The sequence below is a fragment of the Balaenoptera physalus genome (assembly GCF_965194825.1).
Source record: "Balaenoptera physalus genome assembly, chromosome: 2".
In the NCBI taxonomy this organism is placed as follows: domain Eukaryota; kingdom Metazoa; phylum Chordata; class Mammalia; order Artiodactyla; family Balaenopteridae; genus Balaenoptera; species Balaenoptera physalus.
In genome coordinates, this window is record NC_138883.1 from 32753541 (window position 1) to 32771952 (window position 18412).

An 18412-nucleotide genomic window follows, 5' to 3' on the forward strand; every position below is an offset into this window, starting at 1 on the left:
GAGCCCGCGAGCCACAACTACTGAGCCTGTGTGCCACAACTACCGAAGCCTGCGTGCCTAGAGCCCGTACCGCACTGAGAAGCCACGAGCCACAACTACTGAGCCTGTGTGCCACAACTACTGAAGCCCGCGCGCCTAGAGCCCGTACCGCACTGAGAAGCCCGCGCACCACAACGAAGAGTAGCCCCCGCTCGCCACAACTAGAGAAAGCCCACGCACAGCAACGAAGACCCAACACAGACAAAAAAAAAAAATCACTAGCAGATGAACAGAGGAGGGGCACCACCTGGTGGCCAGAGTGTGGAGCGTTCCCTCCTCAAAACTTGCCTTCAGTAAACACAACAATCCTGCCTGCCATCAGCTCTATTAAAGAGCTGAGCATCAGGGAAATCCTCTGATCTCCAGGAACAAAAAGCAAAATAAGTAGAAAAGGAAATGAAGGCACCCTGGTTCTGTTCTTGGTGATCCTTCTTTTCCTTTTGAGGAAGGAAATTTTCCAAATGGAGCCGAGGAACTGAAATCCAAGTTAGAGGCATAAAGGAAATTAGCCAAAAGAAAGCTTGGATTTGCTTGTCATTTCATCCAAATTTAGTAACCATATAGTGATACTATATTTGTGGAGTGTTTTTTTTTTAAATATTTTCTGCTTTTCTGGCCTTTAAACTGATTTTTTTAATTAAAAAAAATTTTTTTTGGCTGCACCGCTCATCATGTGGGATCTTAGCTCCCAGCCAGGGGCTGAACCCGCATCCCCTGCGTTAGAAGTGCAGAGTCCCAACCACTGGACCACCAGGGAAGTTCCTATCTGTGGAGTGTTTACCATGTGCCAGCGACATGGGTACACTGTGCTATGTGCTGAACATATTTCCTCTCATTTAATTCTCAGCAACAACCTTATAAGGGAGATACTACTATACCTATTTTATAGTGAACAAAGGGCAGTTCAGAGAGGTTGACTAACTCTCCCAGGATCACACAGCCAGGACACAGACAAGCTGGGATTTGAACCCAGGTTTGTGGACTCAGAAGCTCATGCTCTCAACTATTGGGTTAGACGCCTGAGGGATATGGCCATTAAACAGGTCCAAAGAAGAACTCATCATATTGGCTCCAAACTTCTTCCTCTTCCTCCTGCATTCCCCATCCCAGCAAATGGCACGACCCTGTGCCCATCCAGTTGCCTAAGCCAGCATTCTGAGAGTTTTGACCCCACACCTAATCACTCACCAATTTATGATGCTCATAAATATCTTTAACATTCTTCTATTCTCTCTGTCTTCACCGCTGCTGCCTTAGTCCAGGCCGAGGCCATCTCTTGCCTGATTTGATGTTCTCCCAGCAGTCTCTCTCCTTCCCAGCAGTCTATAATCATCTCCCATTATAGAGTCCATGACGATAGGGCTCCACCACTATAATCCCAGTGCATAGCACACAGTAGGGAACTCAATCAATATTTGAATGACTGAAGATAGCCTGGAATCATTATTTCCATTTCACCAATGTTACGGGCTGAATTGTGTCCCCTCAAAACTCATATATTGCAGTCCTAACCCCCAGGACTTCAGAATGTGACTGGAAATTGGACCTTTAAAGAGGTAATTAAGTTAAAGTGGGGTCATTAGGGTGGGCCCTAATCCAGTATGACTGGAGTCCTCATAAGAAGAGATTGGTCCACAGAAAACAGAGACAGAGGGATGACCGTGTGAGGGCACAGCAAAAAGGCAGTCGTCTACAAGCTGAGGAGAGAGACCTCGGAAGAAACCGAATCTGCTGACACCCTGATCTTGGTCTTCTAGCCTCCAGAGTGTGAGACAATAAAGTTCTGTTGTTTAAGCCATCCAGTATGTGGTACTTTGTATAGCAGCCCAAGCAAACTAATATAGTCAAGAAAGGAAATCATTCTCAGAGAGGTAGAAGGACTTAGCCAACACTGGATGGTAAGTAGTAATAACTAATTAGTTATACACTCAATAGTAATCCATTAATCACATTCTGTCTTGTGATCACTCTTTTAGGTTGCTTACCAAGTCTTATAACTGACTGACCTCTTGTATTATTTAACTTCTTGAATATTTGGGTACTGTTACTTCAACTGGCACCCAGGACCAGGACTTACCCAGGTCTTACCCTTCTCAGTATTCCCAGACTTCCTAGCTCAGCTTGGTGCTTTTTAACAATAACTTTTCAATGCATTCTTTGTCCTGTGTAACTGATTGCCACATTTGGATGGGTAACAAGGAGCTTGGTGGAAGATTCCTGATCCTCAAGAGAAACATGCAAAAAAGGGGCCACCATTTCCAGTAGTAGAATATGACTCATCTCTGAATCTCCAAATACAAACATCAGGATGACTGTCTAAGACACTGTGGAAGGCAGTGATGCACAATGTTCGGTGTTAGAATTTCCGTCTTTTAAAAAAGGAGTGTGTGTGTGTGTGTGTGTGTGTGTGTGTGTGTGTGTGTGTGTGTGTTGCCAGATAGTGGGGGGAAAGCCCTGTGGAAACAGGAGCTATACCTTCAGAGTAGCCCCTCTGAAAACAGAAGGGGCCTAAAGCACTGTGCAGGCAGGTGGCTTCATGCCAGAGACAGACGACCCAGCAAGAGAGGCAGAGACCGAAGACAAGTCTGGCTCCTGAGCAGTAGCCCCTCTTTTGAGTAGACCTATAAACATTTCATAGTCAAAATACCCAGGGGGCCCCCAGGGCCTGGCCATACTCAGGAATGAGGACACTTCTCCAGTATCATACAAAATGGAATGAGTATGGCCCTTCCAGAAGTGACAGAAAACCCCACTAGATTAATTGTAAGACTCCCTCTAGATTTCCTTGCTGACGCACCTCCATGGTTTAGTGCAGGTTGGGGTCTCCTGTCCCACAGGACAGTCCTCAAACATGAATATCACCTGCTTAAGATACTTAACTCTAAAGATTCATCCAAGTGGCCTAATAGCTCAAAATATCGTGGCAAGGCCAGTTTCATGGGACATACGGTGGGCAAAGTAGCACCAATTAGACCCTGTTCCCTCTCGTTGATGCGTTCAGCAGGAGGGCCCGCAATGGACCAGGCCCTAAGCAGTTGTGAGCAGCAACAGACACGGACCTGTCCTCCCATAACATATAAGTCCCTGCCACCTTCACACCAAGCTGTGTAACTGAGCTGGTGGGCTTTGGGTGATTATTTATCTACAGGTAATTTTTTTCCTTCTTATTTTTTAATTTCCCACTCTGATGAACATATATTATTTCAATAAAGTATGAAAGAGAGCACTTTATGTTTAATAAATATTACCTGTACCTGCTGGCTTGTTTCATAAATTTCTTCTTAAGGCCTTAGTCTCAAGCATTGGGAACGGTTACACTTTACACTGTGTATTACCCTGTGTCTAATCAGGAGACAGGAACCACGCAGTAATTTAAACAGAGGGAGCTTAATATAAAAAGTTACTAAGCTATGAAAAAGGAGTAAATAAAAAGATATAAAGAGAATGCTCAAAGGTTCCCTAAGGCTGAGGGAGAGTCCTCAAGGAAGGACAACTTGGAAGGGGAGCCCCTGCCTCATTGGAGAGGGTGTGGTTACAGCCCACTGGGTTGCAGAGAAGTCTGGGGCAGAGCTGCTTCGCAGTTGTTGGGCGAACAGGAAACAATCGTCACGGGCACAGGTGTACAGAGGCTGGTGAGAGGGAGTAGGGGGACAGTACAGGCTCAAGGCTCAGAGCACATGGTGTCCGCCTCAGGAAGGCACAGGAAAGCGGTCAGCGGGCCTGGGCTAGGGCTGCAAGGTTGCCAAGGGACTGCTCTGAGTATGCAGCTGGAGTAGGGGGGCCACAGGCTAGTCCCACACACCTGCACCACTCACTGCGGAGCAGGAGGAAGAAAAAGCAGAAAGCACAGCACACAGGAACCAGGAAGAGAAGCCTCCTTCCTCCGGCAAGGACCCTGCAGCTCGCTCTGCTGGCAAACCTTAGCACTGTGTCCACTGTCAAGTAGAAAATGCTTATAGACAATTATCCCAGAGCGAGTACTGATGGGTGAATCTGGAGGTATAAAGCAATAAACTCATAGCCGGCACAAGCTGTTATCAGTAATTAGAATAAGGGTTGCCAAGCTTTTTCTATAAAGAGCCTGATAGTAAATATTTTAAGCTTTCTGAGTCATATGATCTGTCAAAACTGTTCAATTCTGTCATTGTTGCATGAAAAACAGCATAGACAATAAGTCAACAAATAAGCCTGGCTTGTTCCAATAAATCTTGATTTACAAAAATACCTAGTGGTTTTGACCCACAGATCATCATTTACCAACTCCTGATTTAGAACTTTAGATTGAATCATCTCTGTTCTGTGAATGGGATTACACTGAAAGGAAGGGGAATGAATGCACAGAGCTGAGGTGGGTGGTGGAGACTAAGAAAAAGGAATTTAAACGGAGATAATGTCTATGTTGTATTTTTTTGGTCCAAATTAGATGAGTGCTATGTACTCAGTGTTTGTGTCCCCCCCAGCCCACCAAATTCATATATTGAAACCCTAACCCCCAATGTGATGATGTTTGGAGATGGGGCCTGTGGGAGGTAATTAGGTCATGAGGACAGAGCCCTCATGATGGGATTAGCGTCCTTATAGGAAAAGACAGGAGAGAGCTTGCCCTCCACCATGTGAAGATACACCAAGATGGTCATCTGGAAACCAGGAAGTGGGTCCTTACCAGACACCGGATCTGCCAATATCTTGATCTTCCCAGTCTCCAGAATTGTGAGAAATAAATGTTTGTTTTTTAAACCACTCAGTCTATGGTAATTTGTGATAGCAGCCCAAACTGACTAAGACAGTGAGCTATTATATTAAAGGATCTAACGGGGTACTTAATAAATTATTATCTCTAAGGGTCTTTGCAAGACAAAATAACACTCCATATTGTGCCTTCTTTTCAGGAAGCTGAGACTCAGAGAGGTTAAGACACTTGCCTCAAATCACAGAGCCTGGCTGAGACAGAATTTGAATGATTAATCTGTCTGACCCTTAAACCCACCATGTCCACTACCCCACTCATAAGGGACAGGTGGGTGTTCCCAAACTGGGCTGCTTTAATAAAGTTGGGTTTAACACCCTTGATCCTTGGTAGGCTGGGATTCCCGATCTGGAGGAAATCAATGCTTAACCTGTGTGAAGCCCATCTCCTGAAATGTCCAAGGCACGTAGAGATGAGAGGTGAGAGATATCTGACTGTTCAATGGCACCCCATGGATTGCCAAGTCAGTTTTGCTGAATTGTCTGGCTAGGTCACTGTCCTATTTTAGGGCCCCCTTCCCATGACCGCTGCTTCCATGACCCTCCCAGATGAAGAATCGTTTCTTAATCAAGGATGGAACATTTGTTGGGCTTTCCCTTAAAATCTGGCAGACACTACACGTGTCCTTATTCTGATCACACCTATTAGATGAGCTTTATCAAAATAAATAGCAACAGGGGCTTCCCTGGTGGCGCAGTGGTTGAGAATCTGCCTGCCAATGCGGGGGACACAGGTTCGAGCCCTGGTCTGGGAAGATCCCACATGCCGCGGAGCAACTGGGCCCGTGAGCCACAATTACTGAGCCTGCGCGTCTGGAGCCTGTGCTCTGCAACAAGAGTGGCCGCGATGATGAGAGGCCCGCGCACCGCGATGAAGAGTGGCCCCCACTTGCCACAACAAGAGAAAGCCCTCGCACAGAAACGAAGACCCAACACAGCCATAAATAAATAAACAAATAAATAAAATTTAAATAAATAGCAACAATTTTATCACTGTTTACTGAAATGTGTTGGTCTAGGTACTTCGCATACAGTCTTTCCAGTTCTGACAACAACCCTGAAAGGTACCTAATACTGTCTCTAATTAATGACAAAGATGACATTTACATAGCAGACATTATTAATCCTTGAGGTAGGCAATTTAGTGGGATCTTCTGTAAAGAAGGGAAAACCGAAGTAAAGAGGTTTGAAGAGGTTGACTTGCCCACCCCACTTATCTCCATCTGAATCCACATCTCTCCAGATGTTCAATTTGGTGTAGAAATATAATACATGGGACCCACTTCAGGGTTAGACAGAGCCAGGTCCAAATCCCAGCCCCATTTCTCACTGGCCATCTGACCAATAGCTCCTTTTCTCTATTGAGAGCAATTCATGGCATTTTTGCATGTCTTGTAAAGGCTTTTATTCTGGACTACTTTTCAAGGATGTTTGTGCAGCAAACATCCTTGGAAGACAGAGATAGAGTCTCCCTCCACGTCAGGGGGAAAATTTGTTTTCTCCCAGGATAATAAAGATAATGCCTTCCTCTGGGGCAAAGTTTAAACAGGTTTGCTAGCAGTCCCCTTTAAAAGGGTAGGATCTACTAGGCTTAGGGTCACTCAGCTGTGACACAAACCCATTATATATAAAATATCTATCTCAGCCCACCTCTCCATTGCCCCGCGGGACTTGGGGAGCAAAGGGGACCAACAAGAACATAAACCTCATGCTGCCTGCTGTACCATGAGTAACAAAGTCCTTTGTTTCTGACCCACGAGTTTCATGTCTTCTGCCAGCGTCAGTGAACCGGTGGCAGGCTAACTTGTTAGCATGTAAGTAGGATAAAATCTCAAGCCCTTCACAGTCTTTAACACTCACATCCAAATGTCAAAAGAGTCAGTAACTCTCACTTTCTCATCTCCCACTGCACCTCAGCCTCCTGTGGTTTGGCATCAGGTCCTAGGACAATACTGAAACTATTTTTGCCGACGTCACCAAAGACCCTCTCACTGCCAGTTTCAGTGGGTATTTGATTCTGACAAAATCTTTCTGGACCTCTGCAGCCTTAACACTAGGGGCACACCCTCCTTCTGAAGTGCTCTACCATTAGATTCCACGAGACCACACTTGCTTGCCTGTCCTTATTCGTCCCTTTCATGGGCTCCTCTTCCTTTAGCAGCCCCATCAATGCCCTGCCCACCTCCCTGTTGCTCCGCCTGCCCTCCCTGGATGATCTCACTCACACTCCTGGTTTTAGGAACCTCAAATATGGTGATGACGTGCTAAACTGTAGCTCCAGTCCAGACCTGTGACACAACTTACTCAGTCACCTGCTGAGGGGCTCCACCTCAAACTCAAGTGATCCTAAAAGGAACCCATCCTTCCTTGGCCCTCCACACCACCCAATCCTCCTTCTTGGACCCACACTCTCAGTTTGTGGTACACCCACCCACCTCATCGCTCCAGGAAGTCATCCTTGCCCCTTCACCACCCCTCACACCCCAGAGCCAAGCTCCCTTTGAGTATTGCTTCTTTTACTCTCTATTTCAGGAATCTGTTCACCCTTACCTCCCACCAGACCCAGGCCTCCTACTGTTGTTCCCCCTCAGGTCCCAATCCTTCCTGCCTTGGGTGACTGTAGTGTCCAGCTAACTGGGTTTCCTGCCCCCCTTTGGCCCTCCTATAGCCCTCACCCCATGGTTGCCAGAGTTATGTTCCTAAAGTATAAGCCAAATCATGTCATTTCCCTGCTTTAAGCCTTTCACTTGCTCCTCACTGCCTATCTGACAATGTCAAGGTTATTAAGGACAGAGTTCACAGTGCTCTCTAAATGTTATGTCCCACCCACGCTCCAACCCCCTCCCTTAAATATTCCTTCCATCTGTCTGCTGTGGCCACTACCACTCAAACTGGAAGAGGTGGGGAGGAGGTATCTCAAAATAACACTCATTAACTGGTACTGACTGGTTTTAATTTGTATTGTCTGGAACCAGGAAGTCCTAAAATGTTACATTAAACAGTAGGCACACATCTTCTGCTTGCCTCAAATCTATCTGAATGTGTTTGGTTGGTTTTTCTTAAAAAAAATAAAGTCATGGTTTGGATCAGGAGCCAGAGTTCTACCAAATTATTGCTCTCAAGTTTGTTTGCTTCTCAGGGTCGCCTTGAGAAGGAATGAGCTATTCCTTCATTCTACCGAGTTAAGGTGCCGCTAGAACAGGGTTTGTTGATGAGAGAGAATATATACATCCCGCCCCCCCCCCTCCTTTGCCCTATAAGCAAGCAAATCAACACCCTTGAGCGTCCACCAGGAGGCGCCCCTGGGGGGGCCGTCGAAAGACCTGCGGTACCTTCACGATTGGAGAGGCGGCGGTGGATGCAGCAGCGATGGAACCCGGCTTGCTTCCTTTTTTAAGAATCAGTGTGAAGGAAGGGAGCAGAGCTGCGTTATTTTAGGGAGACCTTGTCGCACTCCCCCTCCCGCGGGTAGGTAGCGTCTGGGGTGTGCGCGGGCCCCATGGAGAGACGCTGGCGTTGGCTGCGGTGGCAGCTGGGGCTCCTATCGCGGCTGCGGCCGGCAGTAATCCGATCCCGCCGACGCAGGGACTGAAGAGGCGCAAGCGAAAGCGGCAAGCTGCGAACAAAAGCCCGCCGCGCGGGACGTGCGGTAAGCTAACCGGCCGGGGGACCCGGGAGCGGACGGGCTCGCTGAGCTCCAGTAGCCCAGCTGTATACGGTGGGGGGACTCGGAGGACATCTGGGGGCAGGTGGGTGTCCGAGCCTAGACTGAGGTGCATGGCGCTTTTAGCATGGACTTAAGAGAGGATTAGGTGCATCTGGGAGGACCCAAGCTCCTTCACCGTCCCTAGCAAACACCCGGTGGGGGGGACGGGGGAAGGCGGGCACAGCTCCTAGCAAGCCCTGTCCAAGAGGCAAGAGCAAGAATCGATCACCCGTCCCAGGGAGGTCTTTTCGGACTGACGTATTTCTCTGCGCCCTTCCATCACCCCTGGGCCCGGCGCCTGGGTCTCCTTTGGCAAATGAAAATCAACCATAAACTTCTTCCCTAGGCAAATGGGGTCTTCAGAGCAGTGCACTCTGGGGATGAACAGACCTCTTCCTTTTTGTTCCTGCAAAGCTGCATCCCCGGTCGCCCGCCTAAGCTACAAACAAATACGCTAATCCTCCCGGGAATCCTCCAGAGCCTCTCTGGTCGGCTACTGCCTCTGCACCTCGATCTTTTCATTTTAACTCGCAACAGGGAGGAGATGCATCTAACGGGCCAGACGCCCAGGGGAGCTTGGCCACAGGCCTCCGCCCAGCACTCCGGCGCTGAGGGAGACTGAGGCTGCTCTCTGTGCACCCTCCCGCCCGCTGGGGTTTCAGGGCATCGGTATTATGATTTACATTCCACCGGGCCTCTGAGCCTAATCCCAAAGCGGATTAAGTTTGGGCGGGGGCGGAGACTATGAACGGGGAGGGGGAAACCGCTTTCAAATGTATTCTTCGATGTCCTCCCTTGTCATCCGCAGAGCCTCCACAAAGGGACAGGGCTCAGCCATGGTGGATCCCGTGCCTGTAGAGGAGAAGGCGGGAGCCGAGCCCGGAGGCTCCGGAGGGGACGAAGCCGCCGCGACCGTGCCCCCTGACTCCCAGGGCGCCCCGCAGCCCGCGGCGTCTTCGGCCTCGGCCTCCGCCGCGGTGCCCCGCAAGGCTGAAGCCCCGTGCGCAGCAGAAGGCGGGCGGCGGGAGCAGTCCCCGCTGTTGCACCTCGACCTCTTCAACTTCGACTGTCCGGAGGCCGAGGGCAGCCGCTACGTGCTGACCAGCCCCCGCTCGCTAGAGGCCTGCGCCCGCTGCGCCGTTAAACCTGTGGAGCTGCTGCCACGGGCCCTGGCGGACCTGGTGCGCGAGGCCCCCGGCCGCTCTATGCGAGTGGCCACTGGCCTGTACGAGGCTTACGAGGCGGAGCGGAGCGCCAAGCTGCAGCAGTGCCGGGCAGAGCGCGAGCGCATCGTGCGCGAGGAGAAGCGGCGCCTCTTCACGCCTTTGGGCCCCGCGGCCGCCGCGGCCTCGGCCCCGAGCGCGGGCAGCAGCAGCAGCTGCAGCAGCGCCAGCCTCCCGGCCTCGCCCGCACCACGCGCCGCCCGCAAGGCCTCCTCCAGCCCGTCCCCGGCCCGGCCCCAACCTACGCCCGCGGGGTCGCGGGCAGGTAGGAAAAGCCACTCACTAGACTCCCTGTCCCGCCGGCGGGAGGGCGCCCTGAGCTCCGAGTCAGGCGCGTCGTCGTCGTCCTACAGCGGTGAGAGCCTGCGGGAGCTACACTGGCCGCCGCGGGCCTCGGCCAGGAACAGCTGCCCGGCGGGGTCGGCGTCCTCTGCTCCCAACCCTCTGGGCCGCCCATCCGCCCTGGCCCTGGCTCCCCTCACCGGCCGCAGCTTCAGCCTCGGCGACCTAAGCCACTCGCCACAGACGGCTCAGCACGTGGAACGCATCGTGCGCCAAGTGCGCGCCGAGCGGGGTCTGCGCGCGGTGCCGGAGCGCGACCGGAAGATCGCGGCGCTGATGCTGGCGCGGCACCAGGAGGAGCGCCTGTTGCTGGAGCAGCGCGCCGCGGCCCACGGCCAGTGGGAGCAGCAGCGCGTCCGCGCCGAGCAGCGGCGGGAGCGCGAGGAGCGCGAGAAGCAGCGCGCCCTGGAGCAGGGCCGCCGAGCCTGGGCCGCGCAGGTGGAGGAGCGGCGCGGCCGCCGGGGCCGCGAGGAGCACGAGGAGGCGCGGCGGCGGCAGCGGCAGTGCGAGCGCAGCGACGAGCGGCGGCGGGAGCTGGCCGAGCGCCAGGGACTGCTGCGGCGGGAGCGGGCGGAGCGCACGGCCCGGGAGGACCGACTCCGCAAACTGCAGCAGGAACAGAACCTGAAGCAGCGGGAGGAGGGGCTGCAGGAAGTGCGCGAGCGGGCCGAGCAGGTGCGCAAGGAGCGCGCTCAGCGCGCGGCCCACGCCAAGCAGAGTCAGGAGGGCCAGTTGCAGCGAGAGAAGCGGGAGCTAAGCCGGGCGGAGCGGGCGCGCCACGAGGCGTTGCTGCAAGGCCGGGCCCGGCTGGAGCGCCAGGAGCGCGAGGGCCTGCGGAGCTCCCTGGAGGCCAGCTTGGGCCGCGCGCAGGAGAACTACGAGCAGTTGGTGGAGCAGCGCACCCGGGAGCTGCGCGAGCGGGCCCGGCGGGAGGAGCTGCAGGGCCGGCGGGCCAAGGAGGCGGCCGAGCGCAAAGAGCGCGAGCATCAGGCACACCTGGAGGCTCTGGCCCGGGTGGGCGAGCGGCGGCTGCAGCACGCGGCGCAGGCGGCCGAGGAGGCGGTGCAGCAGAAGGCGCGGCGCGTGGGCCAGAGCCGGATGGAGAAGGAGCGGGCCCAGCGCGCCAACAAGGAGAAGGTGGAGAGGGACGAAGACTGCCGCCGGCGGGAGCTGCTCCAAGCCATCGATCGCAAGCTGGAGCGCAGCGAGCAGCTGTCTCGGGACCGGCGCAGCGCGCTGGAGAGCGCCCGCTCCACAGCCCGGGCCTCCTTCCACGTGCGCGAGAAGGTACGCCAGGAGACCAACACGCGCTCCTTCGATCGCATGGTTCGCGAGGCCCAGCTGCACGCCAGCCTGGACCGTAAATGACCGCCGCCGTGCGCTGGCCAGAGTGCCACGCTCAGCCCCGCGGGGCCTCTTTTGGCCATTTTGACCGGACCGTGGGAGTCCCCAGTCTGGGCGCGGCACCGCAGCGTCGCCATGCTTCTGACTAATGAGGCAATGAGAGGACCGACGTGTGAGACCTTTCAGTCCGCCGCCTTTGTTTTTAAAAACTGACTTCGTTTGGAAATGACATAGCACAGTCTTTGACCACATCCAACCTTGGTGGCTCCCGCACCGGTCCTTGCCAAGGTTCGCATTGTGTCTGTTGAGTTGGAAAAGAAAAGTGCTGGGAGAAAGGGGCTGGGTCGAGGCTGGGGAAGGGGAGGGCAAGGAGACAGTGCAGAGGTGACTGCCCCCTCCTGCAGTAGTCGCCCCAGGCATCTTTCACATACTGGTGTCTGAGGCGACTGCGGGAACTGCAGTGGACGAGGGATCTCCTTGGCTCCCCTTCCTCTTTTAACATATGGCAAGTTGCACAAAGCTCGGAGGCCTTGCAGAAAAGCACAGCTCTTCCAAGGTATTAGGCCACACTCAAGTGACCCAAAAGCTATTGATTTTTGTGTGCTAGACTTTTAATCTGCCTCTCGCGCAAATTCTGGTCTTACTTCTGACAGGTTTTCCCTTGATTCCCCTAGGTTTTCTAGTTAGACAATCATCTGCAAATAATGATCAATTTGGGTTTTTTCCCCCTCATTCTCCCAAGTGACACAAGAAATCAGTTGGTTTGGTGATGCTGTTTCGCTTTAGTGGGAGCCCCCAGCCCCTCGGGGGAGGCGGGTTCCTTAGGCAACAGTGTGTCCCCCGATTGAGCTTTCCTGCAGGGTATTTTCAGGGGAGGCAGTGTCTGATGGCCACCTCCCAATGTGGAGCCCACTCCTCGCAGACAGCAGCCGTGCCTTAAGAAGCAGAGCTACCTTATGTGCCTGCCCAGGCCAATTCTGCCTCAACCTCCAGCCCTGGATGCAGTCCCAAGAGTGGGCCCCAGAGAGTCTGGGGTGTCGGATTCCCTCTGTGAAGGAATCATCACAACTGCTCTGAGGGCAATTACTTTACTGTGGTGGCAGAAGAGCTGGAATTGCCTCTTTGCTGTGAGGGTCGTGCTCACTACGGTTGGCAGTGTATCTTCCTCTCCTCTCCTTCCCCACGTGAGGAAAAAGAGAATCTCCCTCTGACATTCCTGTGTCCCTCTCCCCTACAACTGAAAGTATTTAGTCAATCTCTCTGTGCCTCACCTTTCCTATTGGCCAGATGGGGCCATCAGTACTCTTCTCCTGGTACCTCAAGATCTCCCGGATCCAAAGCACCGCCTCGGTATTATTTGTTGGTCTTCTTTGTGCCTTTCTTGACCTGGAGTTGGGAGGCAGGAGGGCTGCTGTTGGCCTAGTTTGTTTCCGGGAATATGGATTCCTGGCTTAGGAAGGGACAGTGCGTCAGGGACAGATGGTCATTTAGCCTCTGGGGGAAAATGCACGCAAGACCAGGCCACTTTCTGGTCCAAAAAGTCCTATTCAGTTGTCTTCGGGCAACTTTAACCTTTAGAGTGCTTCCCTTCCAGGAAGCCGAAATCAGCCCCCAGCCATGTCCACCCAAGGACTCTACCTTCATCAAGGAAGGTGGGAAGTAAAACATTTCTTTTTACATTAAGTCAGGATCAAGAAATAACAGTTACCAAAAAAAAAAAGAAAAGAAGAATCAGGGTAGAGAACTACTCTACTAGACATATTTCATGTATATTCTGTTGGGCAGAATTGTCCCTAAAGTGTCTGGTGTTACACACACACACACACACACACACACACACATTCTGTTAGCCTCCCCCCCCCTCCCGCAATCAAATGCCAGCAGGTACAGGAGTATTGGGTAGAAGGAAGCAGTGCTTAGGTGTTACACTTCAGATGATGTGAAACCAGAAAAGGAGCTGTGCCAATGCTTACTTCTTGAATGGGTGAATTTTTCCTTAAATTTTCATGTCGGTAACCAGGTTGTCAGTGAGCTATAATAATCGGCTTTGTCTGTGAGTCAGGGGCATTTAACTAAAAATGTTAATGTGATACTGGTACTTACCTTGTGGTTCCTGATTTGATAGACGGGCCTTTGAGACCTTAATAGAAAGTTCCACCTAAAGCTACTTCCTTCCAAAGTATATGCATTCATTTGAGAAGGACACAATCTGCTTTTTTGGATAAGGCGCTGAAAGGTACGTAGGTGATCTTCCTCGACCCTTTAGTCAGTTTGTTTTCTGACTTCTGAGTGACTTTTGGTAGATCACCTCTGTGTGCCTCGGTTTCCCCACCTGTAGAATGGGGATCATGATTTCTGCCCTCCTCACACAAACACTGTGAGGATGAATCAGAATCAAAGTGGTGCTCTCAGTTCTAAGACTTTGGAACGGCAGGTGCAATCACTGTAAACAGGAAGGATCATGTGACTGCACTATGCCTAGAGTGTAATGTACCATCGTGACCTAGTACAGAAAGGAATCTTCTGGAAAAGCACATGTGGATCATAATGCCACATGTGATGCAAAGGCCCAGGTCTGAATGTCACCAAATTAGACGTTTGCACTTAGAGAAAAGCACAGTGTAAAGGAAAAAAACTTTGGATCCTTTAAATATATGTATATAGCTAAGTAGAATTCAAGCAAAAACAGAAGCCAAACTTGGTAATAGTAAAGAAAGGTTCTTCCAAGTGTCAGACCATCTTCTAGAATGTAGAGCATCTCTGTATTCTAGGATAAGTGGTCATGTTGCTCTTTGAGGAGGAGCAATTTCCAGGATCCTTTTTTGTGCCCTTTATTTACAGTCTTCTCTTTGAAGTGATGCCAGAGAGGAGGAGTGTTTCTTATTCTGAAATGCAGCGAGAGAAAATCAGAGGGGTGGGGGCGGTGGGGATGATGGACGGAGAAAGTCTTACTTCTCCTGATGTGAACATTCTCACAAGTGCCCAGAATTTGTCTCCGCGCACCACGCTGGAACTTCTTACCATCCAGGAAAATGCAGCCTTGACATAACCCCAGGCCTTCACATTTACCCCTTGGAACATCCCCTTGCTCAGAACAGAGGGAACGTGAAGTGGGATGAAGAGGAATGGAAAGGGTTGGAAAAAGCTTTAGTTTGGTTCATTACCAAGGAAACAAGCAGGACAAAACCATTTCAGATCGAATCATCGGTGAAGCTAGCCCAGTGTCCTGCTCGGGCAATGACCAGTGCCTACACCACATCTGGACAGGAAGATGGAAGTTTCCTTTCAGAAGCACACAGACTGTGCGTCTTCAGTGGAAGCAGTAAGCAGGATTTTCCTAAGGCAAAGAGTCTGTAGGGGAGAGAAGGCACGTGAGAATGCCGTTTGTGTTCAGGCCATTCTGTAAAGCCTACCACTTATCATCCCCCTTCCTTTAAAAAATCCACTGAAACAGAGGAGTGATCAACTCTACATAAGGGCCTGTATCTTATTTACCATTGAATCCCCTGCAGCCCGTGGTTTAGCACCTCGTATGCGGTAAGCACATACATACTGGATGGAGAGAGGGATAGACGATGGATGGATGATGGACAAAGAATGGTAACCAGAGGACATCTCTGTAGAATGGATTGAATGGAGGCCTCGATTCATTTGTCAAATTAGTATTGAGCTGTACGCCAGGCATTGCTCTTGGTGCTGGGGAGACAGAGTCTCTCTGACCCTTGACCCTGGAGAACATCTGTGCTGCAATGTCATGAGATGAGCAGATACCTCTGTTTCCCCATTGGGCTTAACTACCTTCCCATCCTGGTATCCAACCACAGGCAAACCTGATGGTCCTTCAAGCACTGATTTCAAGGCTTTTCAGTTTCCCGGGGACACGCAATCCGCCAACCAACCATCATCTAGTTACTGTTGTTCTCTTTCCCTCAGAGGAGCCTTGATTAATCAGGTCAAATTCATAAGGTCATGTACTTAATCAGCTTTAAATTACAATAAAAAGAGAGAGAGATTAATTACCTTCAAGGGCATTATCTGTGTTGCCTTTAACAGAGGCAGCGTAAATAATGATCGTCAATATAGAGAACCAAGCCTCAGGCCGTGCAGAGTCCCAGATCACCAAAACAGGGTACCACCTCCATCATTCGACTGTTCTTGCTGAGACAAGCACCTCCACACTTCAGAAGCATTTCCACCTTTAAAGTCCCAACAGAAAGAGACTTCTGATTAGTACCAAATTGATAAGAATGTTTAGTGAACCAGAATATCCCATTTCTTAAAGCTTCCAGGTGATTGAGCTTACCCCCAGGTTGCTCCGTAGACTTGCCTTTTTCCACCGTTTGACTGCATCTCTACCCTGCATGTCCCAGGAAAACGTTAGGCAGAGGAGCATAAGGAAATCTGGCATTTCTCAACACAGCCTGGAAAGGGGCTGTCAGAGACCCAGCAGACAAGTCTCTGTTGTAGAAATGTTATTTAGGCCTTAGATGTGACACACTGGCTTTGGGTATCCGATGCAGCACCTGCAGCATTACGCCTGATCACATGCTTCGGTTACGTGACTCTACGCAAGAGCACTTCGTCTGCTCACGTACGTGCTCTGTTCCACGGAGCTCTGGTGCTCTGGACACGCACCTCCTCCCAGCCCCCCATACTCTCCCTGGTGCTGCTTTGGCTTCACATAGGTCGGGGCTGGGACAGAGGGTGCGGTTAGTAGCAGGTGTTAGGATATAGAAGTGGAGGCGGTTTCTTTCTGAGGAACACTGGTAATCACTGTTCGCAGTATTGTTACTTCCTGATTCATCAAATGCCGTCACGTCGGTATTTGAGCACAAAAACCTAGTCTGCAGTGATTTTTAAATTAGCTGCCACTTTGAAGTGTTCATGCCTTTCTTCCTCTCCACTAGTACAGTATTGATGGCATGTTTTTTGTGTCAGACACTTGAACAATTCACAGGACTGTCAGAAAGATGATCCAGCTCTACTCCTGTGTTGGAGTGTACACACGCGCGTGCACACACACGCTCCTACCCACCCCAGCATCGGCGTTCTTGCAGAGGGAGGGGACGTGTAGCCATCTCATTCTTTCAGAGAAGGGTAAGCTCTGGGAACAATGAGCTGCCCCCTGGTGGGGGTCCAGTGATTCCACCTATACCTCCAGTTCCAAGCCTGCTTCAATCTCTGGCTTGTGAGCATGGTATCCATTTTTCCCAATTCCACCACTGAGCCACATGGGTGACAAAGGATTTTCATGTTGCCACTACACCTCTTTCCCCTACTTAGTGTGAGACTGACTGGGAAATGGAATTTAGATGCCAAAATGTTGACATTTGGAACATCTCAGTGTGACAGAATGATTGATATCTACAGAATTCTGAACGTCCGGTCCGTGTGGCTACCATACCTTCAAGGCAAAGTTTTTGGCAAAGGAACGAGCTTTGTTGACTTATTCAAACTATTACCTACTATTCCACAGGCCCCTCCTGTCATCTGTAAAATGAGGACAATAAATCCTACTTGGTAGAGAGTTCCTAAATAGAGTTAATGCTTGGAAAGCAGCACAGTCCTGGGCAAATAGCACTCAATTTGTGGATACCGTTATTCTGAACTTGGGAAGGTGGCAAAGGAAGGAATGGGGTAGGTTGAACTTCAGCCAGGTGGTACTGGTGGACCCCAGGCTCAGATGGCAGCCCTTTGCAGTTGTATGTATACCTTGCTGTGTGGCAATCCCTCAACCATTCCAAAGGAAGGGGCTCTGGAATAATGGGTCCCCAGTAATGTGTCATAGTCTGGGGCTGGGGGGGCGGGATTACCATGTTTACCAAATATTTGGCAATAAAATTGACGTATGATGATAATTTTTGAAATTTTATTTTAAGACTTGACTAAAATGGCAAAATGTTTTTAAATTTACATCTCTTTCTTGGGGAAAAGAGGGTGTGCTGCGGTCCTGGTTAGACTCAAATGCTTTGGTAGCATCTTTAGCAGAACCAGGTAGAAGAGGGTGTGGGAGAACCACTCTTCTGGGGTGCTCTGGTAATGCAGGATGTGGTACCCGGCAGGATTTCTGAGATGTGCAGCCATCTCTGCTGTGACCCCATGGGCATGAGGAAGAGGGTCTGGGACAAGCCCAACCCGGGAGAGCGCTGATGGGCTCACTGTGGGAACCGATGCTGGACCAGGAAGGAGAGAGGTGGGTGTGCCTTAGCATTGCTTCATCCTCAACAAATGACATTCTCTGATGAGGCACAGAAAATGCCCCCATCTCCTTCCCTGCCCCCCAACCCTGCACACAGTTGCGTGGAGGTTAGCTGCAGGACTGGATCTGCAGAAGTCCATTCCCCACACTGGATGTACATCAATGCACAGAGATGCTGAACAGGTCTCCTGGCCCGTGCTGGCCCGCACTGTGCATTGGGAAGTGAGGACCACAGGTGAGGTGAGCTGCTAGGAGCTCTCCTGCATTGTCACCTTTCTTCTGCCCTTGGATACCCTAGAGGGAGGCCCCAGTAGACCTTAGAGGCCTCCTGAGCCCTCAACAAAATCATAGAGTAGGCAGAGCATGCCTCCCAAAAACATCTGCTTGTTTGAAGAGAACCCACAGGGTGAGCAAAACACATAGCCAAAGGAAAAATTTTGCTAATGTTGTGATTGCAGCGGTAATGATGGCTAACGCATGCTGAGCACTTATACTGGGCAGCCGACTGTTTTTTGGTTTTGGTTTTTTTTTTTTTTTTAAGCACTTAATCCTCACAAGGGCTTTAGGAGGAAAGTACATTATTATTCCCATTTTACAAATGAGAAAATTGAGGCACCGAGTTTAAGTGACTTGCCCAAGGTCACACAGCTAGTGTTGGGCAGAACTGGGCTTGGGGAATTGAGTTTAAGTGGGCTTAACTTCAGCTGATACACATGTCACTTACTAGACCAGCCCTTCCTGCCTCTTGAGATTCACAGCAAAAGGATATTAGGAGTGGAGCAGTTTAATTGTTTGATCCAGGTTCAGCCAAAA

At 50.9% G+C, this 18412-nt stretch overlaps 1 protein-coding gene across 1 annotated transcript; it reads left to right on the plus strand.

Annotated features, from left to right (window-relative positions):
• The first annotated feature begins 5760 nt into the window (after nt 1–5760).
• CCDC177 (coiled-coil domain containing 177) lies at nt 5761–13260 on the plus strand. Its single transcript, XM_082451636.1, has 2 exons — nt 5761–8434; nt 9300–13260. The coding sequence occupies exon 2, from the start codon at nt 9328–9330 to the stop codon at nt 11422–11424; it is 2097 nt and encodes a 698-aa protein (XP_082307762.1). The 5' UTR covers nt 5761–8434; nt 9300–9327; the 3' UTR covers nt 11425–13260.
• The last annotated feature ends 5152 nt before the right edge of the window (nt 13261–18412 follow it).